General features: G+C 50.6%; 1 protein-coding gene across 1 annotated transcript; it reads left to right on the top strand.

Moving 5' to 3' along the window:
- Positions 1-3,087: 3,087 nt before the first annotated feature.
- Positions 3,088-4,939, top strand: IL13 (interleukin 13). The gene is made up of 4 exons (XM_049787374.1): positions 3,088-3,234; positions 4,260-4,328; positions 4,508-4,612; positions 4,841-4,939. The coding sequence occupies exons 1-4, from the start codon at positions 3,088-3,090 to the stop codon at positions 4,937-4,939; spliced, it is 420 nt and encodes a 139-aa protein (XP_049643331.1).
- Positions 4,940-5,732: the final 793 nt, after the last annotated feature.

Below are 5,732 nucleotides of genomic sequence, written 5' to 3'. Positions count from 1 at the left end.
TTCGCCTTGCATGCAGAAGATTGGTGGTTCAATCCCGGCATCCCATATGGTCCCCCGAGCCTGAGCATAGAGCAAGGAGTAACCCCTGAGCGCAGCCAGGTGTGACCCAAAAAAACAAACAAAAAAATTACAGTATGGTAATAATACCCAGAGATAATAGAGATGAAACTGGAAGGACCGGCCCACGATTTTACCACAAAAAAAGTGGTGAATGCAGTGAGAGAAATAACTACACTGACAACTATCACAACAGTGGTAGTGAGTGAGAGAAATAGAATGCCTGTCTCAAATACAGGCAAGGGGAGTAGGGAGTTGGAGGGCATTGGTGGTGGGAATGTTGCACTAGTGAAGGGGGAATGTTCTTTTTAATAACTAAAACCCAACTACAAACATGTTTGTAATCATGGTGCTTAAAAACATTTAAGGTGGGGGGGGGGCAGAGTGGTAGCACAGTGGTAGGGGGTTTGCTTTGTACACGGCTGACCCAGATCGGATGTGGGTTCGATCCCCAACATCCCATATAGTCCCCCTACCAGGCGTGATTTCTGAGAGCAGAGCAACACTGGGTGTGCCCCCAAAAAAACCAAATATATTTTAAATAAATATAGTTTAAACAAATATTTTTTTTAAAAAGTTACAGTTCATAGGCAACTGCCATGCAAATAAAAAGCTAGTGAGTTACTTAAAATTAATGAAAACAGCTTGCCCAAACATTATCCCTACTGATTGAGGGGTTACAAGAAAAGAGTGACATCTTTTCTAAGGTTCAGCACCTACCGGAGAGTCAAGGCTGGAGAAAACCCGAAGAGATTTTATGAAATTCCTCCCTGAATATGCTGGGTGGAGGAAGGGAGGCCCCAACCCCTGCACTGGGTAAGGAGAGTAGGGGTCCTGGCCCCTCAGCTTTCAGTCCAGTGATCTCCCTGGGAAGGGGTTGAACACGCTTAGTGCCTAGTTGAATTTGTTGTGCCTGAATCATCTTTCTGAAGTAAGGGGTATGAATGGTGTGAGCTGTAAAGCAATAAACCAGCAGCAGTTAACAGATGGTGTAGCCAATGGGATAATTCAACTCCACAGACAGACAGACAGACAGGCAGGCAGGCAGGCAGGCAGGCAGACAGACAGACAGACAGACAGACAAGCAGGCAGACAGGCAGGCAGGCAGGCAGGCAGGCAAGACAGAGAGGCAGACAGATAGAGAGGCAGGCAGGCAGGCACGCACACACACATGCCTACGACCTGTCAACCCCAGGCTAAGGCTCTGTGCAATCCTTGTGGCACGCTGGAGCTCAGCCTCCACCCCCACAGCTCTGCTCTATTCTGGGGGGCGGTGGCGGGAGGGGTCTGCGCCCTGCAACTTCATGGAAAGACGATTTCTGCCTTTCATGGAAAGGCGGTTTTGCCCTCTCCCTTCCTCCGGCCACACCAGAGGCCGGCCTGGTGGGGTCCTGCTTATCAACCCATCTCCCATTACATAAGGCTGCGCCCTATCTCCACCAGGCATCGCTGCTGCATCGCTGCTGCCACAGAGCCTTCTCCCACGCCCGGGGGGTGCGCCTGTCCGCGGCCTCCCACATTGATTTTGCTGCTCCAGGGCCACTGGGAGAACTCTGACTCATCTTGGTGCAGGGCTCTAGGACTCAACACAGCCCACAGTGGTGCTTCCCCACTCCTGCCCCCGGAAAACGGACACCCCACTGGGAGGCTGCCATTGGCTCCCTGCTAGAGACAAGGAAACTAGGTCTAGACTAGGATCAACTGTAAAGTGAGGGCGGGGAGGCTCAAGGGGCAACCCCAACTGAAAGCAAAACTTGGGCAGAGAAGATGAGAATCACTGGGAGGAGACAGTGGGCCAGACCGGGGATTGGGGGCTTCTAAGGAGCCACAATTTCAGCATCCTTTTGTGGGGTATTGTGGGAGCCCGGACATACAAAGATGGGCCAACACTGTGTGAGAGTGAGAGACCTGAGCTTGTACCAGTACTCAGGCAATCCAAGATTTTTCGGAAACACTTGAAGAGAAATGAAGGGAACGCAACAGAAGCACATCAGTGGGGACAGGAGGTGGGGGGCCTGGGACGCTGCCCCAATACTTATTGTTCTGCAGAAGGAAAACATGCAGCCAAAACAGCAAGAGCTGCCCCTGCAGAAACCAGAGACAAGGGTGGCAGCCCAGGCCTCAGCCACAGTGGGAGCCTGTTCTCTCTGCCACTTGGGCTGCGTTGGGCTGTGGGAAGCGGAATTTGTGGTTCAGGGACCAGACCACCTGTCCTGGTGAAGACCAGGGAAGCCCCTTTGAGAAGGCTGGGTCCCAGGAGGATCCTGAAGCTGACAGGATCTTTCTATAAAACTGGGGAAATGGGACTTTTACTGAGTTCCCTCAGGGGTGCTTCCCCAGGATGAGGTGGGGATGGGTAGAGGTGAGGCTTGAAGCTCAGCAACACCTTTTCCCCAACAATAACAAACCTTTGGCTTGTGATCACAACACGTTAGTGTTGTAACAACAACAAACTGTGAGGGAAAGAGTTGGGGAGAAAGAAGATCAGCTCAGGGGTAGCACTAGGACACAGTATCACCTTCTTTCCTCCTTGTCTGAACCATGTACCCACAGCCCAGATAACTCTGGTAGCATAAGAAACAGCTGACTGAAAAATGAAAAGCCCCAATTCCATCAGCTGGTGGTCCTCTCCACACTTCTGGTGACTCCAAAGGGCCAGAGGACTGGAGCCAGGTAGACACTAAAGCGGAACCTCTGCAGCTCCAACTGGGCCAGACTGACCCAGGATTCCCCTGGTGCAAGCCCACTTAGATGTGTGAAACACACACACACACACACACACACACACACACACACACACACTCACACACACACTCAATCAATCAAGCTGTCCCATGAGATGCTGGATTTTCCACAAAGTAAAATCAAGATGAGTAAAGATGTGGTTTTTAGATAGTGCCCCCCCAAAAAAGCAAAGAGCGCCACACTGAGACCTATAAAAGCTGCCACCAAGAGGCAAAGGCCACAAGCCACTCGACCTAGTCTAGCCTCTGTGTCTGCTCCTGGCTCCTCCTCTTGGCTCCTGACTCCATGGCTCACTGGCTGATGGTGGTCATTGCGCTCACCTACCTGAGTGGCTTGACCTCTCCGAGCCCTACGTCTATGCCCTACAAAACCCGTGAGACTAACTTTATGGAGCTCATTACAGAACTGATGAACATCACCAACAACCAGAAGGTCAGTGCTCAGGTCTGGACTCTGGGACTACTGGGGTTCTTAGTATGGGTAGTTGCTATGAAATGGGCCACAAAAGGTGGCCATTCTCAACATCTAGTTGAGAAGCCCTAATAGACTATGTGGGAGGGAAGGAAGGAGAGAGAGGAGAGGAGAGGAGAGGAGAGAGAGACAGAGACAGAGACAGAGAGAGACAGAGACAGAGAGAGATAGAGAGAGAAGAACATTCAATATGGATGGACCCCTAAAGAATGCTGGCAAATTCCTCCATGATCCATGTGCTATGACATCTCCTCTGCATCCATCCGGAACAGGGGCAAGCAGAGACTAGCAACCTCCCAGAATTATTTGGCATTTGCTCATTAGACTTATAGGCAATCACAGGCCCTTTCTTTAGAGAACATAGTCAGCCCTCTCTCCTAGAGGATTCCTTAATAGAACCAGCTCACAGCGTCCACAGGCCTGGCGCTGGGTAGGTGACATCCCCTCTCATCACTGCCAGCCCCCTCAAGGCAGGGACAGGCCGCATTTCATTCAGTCCTGGGCATCTCCAGAGGGTTTATCCCTGATTCCCACAGCTCAGAGGAAAATGTACCAGTCCCTATAGCTTTTCTCTACCTGTCTGCCTAGGCAGTCAAGCAGACTCAGTTTGCCTCTCTATTCCAAGACCATATACAAAATAAATACAGGGGGCCGGGAGAGATAGCATGGAGGTAAGGGCGTTTTGCCTTTAATGCAGAAGGTCATCGGTTCTAATCCCTGCATCCCATATGGTCCCCTGAGCCTGCAAGGGGCGATTTCTGAGCGTGAAGCCAGGAGTAACCCCCTGAGTGCTTGCTGGGTATAACCCAATAAATAAATAAATACAGAAACATGTCTGTGCAGCAGATTTTCTGCACTGTAATGGAGAAGGAAAGGAAAACTCAGGGATTAGAACAAGAGTCCTAGACTTGTCCTGCGTTCGGCTAAGTGAGAGTGGAGCTCAGACCTGGCCAGCTCCTGGCTCACTGTCTGCTTTGCTTTTGCAGGACACTGTCTGCAATGGCAGCATGGTATGGAGTGTCAACCTGACAGGCAATGAAGGTAAGGAGTTCCTTGTTGCTGGGAGGTGTTTTAACAACTCCCTCATCCCTTACAACCACAGTCTCTCCAACACCCCCAAGCCCCCACTGCCAGGCCTCTTGGCCCCTACTTCTGTTTAATCACTGATGTGCTCTGAGCCACATGGCTGGGTGGCAGAGGCATGCCTGATACCCCATTCTCTCCCCAGCCGCAGTACTGTGCAGCCCTGGAGTCCCTGCGCAATGTATCCAACTGCAGTGTCCTCCAAAAGACCCGGAAGTTGCTCAAGGATTTCTGCATTCTGGCACGCCAAGCTGGGGTAAGACACTGCCCTGAAGGAGGGGCCTTTGGGATGTCCAAGCTCTGAGCCCGAGGTCTTCAGACTCTGGCCAGAGCTGGAGGTTCTGTAGGCCAGTGTGAAGACGGGGCACACTTCCCAGGGGCTTTTGTGAGGACTAATCAAGGCTGTCCCTGGAAAGTCCCTGGCAAGGGCTGGGCACCCTGGGAAGGCGTCCCCCAAACATTGGGCCCTTTTGTCCTGCTGCAGGTTCCCCCTCCACTCGTTCGACATACTAAAATTGAATTGAAACCGTTTTTGAAAGTCCTGCTCAACTACATACGGCATATGTTTAGAACCAGCCGCTGAAGAGAACCTGAGAGTCTACCCTGTCTTCACAGAAGCAAATCTGAACACTTCACCCCTCCCCTTTCATTTATCACCGGGGAGGGGGAAGTGGGCTAGAAAGGGGGAGATTTTCTTAATATTTTTTAGCTTTGACCTCATCTTCCCTTACCCTATCTACACAATTGCCTTGGTGCAGGTATATTGGGCCTGTTGATCTCCCCCTGCCTTGCAGAGATACAGGGGGTGCTGGAAGATGAGAACACAGCTCTCCTTCCCCCTAACAAAGGGCATTACTGAGCGGGGCACATGCAGGGCAGATACTGAAGCATGCTGCAATTTGGGCACTCTTCTTGGCCTTATTTATTATTATGTGTTATTTAAACAAGTGTTTGTCTGCACTGGGGACAAGGTAGGACTGCCAAAATTTGGAGCTAAAGAGCCTAAAGGTTCCAGAGCTCCAGATATAGAGCAAAGGGCATTAGGGGGGACCTCTGGATAAGTACTGTGCACAGATTTCTGCTACCTCACTGGGGCCTCATCCATACCTGGAACAAAGCAAGTGCTTGGGAGTTTCCCCTGTCTGCCAACCAGCCGTCCATCCTCAGTCAAAGAGTAATTTATTTTCCCCTATATTTAAAGTATTAAAATATATTGTTAAATAAGTAGTAATATCTAGAGAGGCAGCCCAGAACACTGCCTCAGATGTGTGTGGATTGGGGTGGGAGCTGGGATGTTACTGAATAAGTTGTTGATTTTGTCAAACTGGTTAGTCAGAAATAAAGATGGTGACAAGAGACTTGTGGCCTTTGCATTT

Source organism: Suncus etruscus, chromosome 14 (assembly GCF_024139225.1).
Source record: "Suncus etruscus isolate mSunEtr1 chromosome 14, mSunEtr1.pri.cur, whole genome shotgun sequence".
Classification (NCBI taxonomy): Eukaryota; Metazoa; Chordata; class Mammalia; order Eulipotyphla; family Soricidae; genus Suncus; species Suncus etruscus.
This window is presented reverse-complemented; position numbering and strand designations above follow the sequence as displayed.

Excerpts from the sequence above, each read along its gene's own strand:
- IL13 (XM_049787374.1), top strand. The coding sequence starts at position 3,088 with ATGGCTCACTGGCTGATGGTGGTCATTGCGCTCACCTACCTGAGTGGC. Across the intron at positions 4,329-4,507 it reads ATGAAGGTAAGGAGTTCCTT|TACTGTGCAGCCCTGGAGTC; the intron begins GTTGCTGGGAGG and ends CCCCAGCCGCAG. Across the intron at positions 4,613-4,840 it reads TTCTGGCACGCCAAGCTGGG|GTTCCCCCTCCACTCGTTCG; the intron begins GTAAGACACTGC and ends GTCCTGCTGCAG.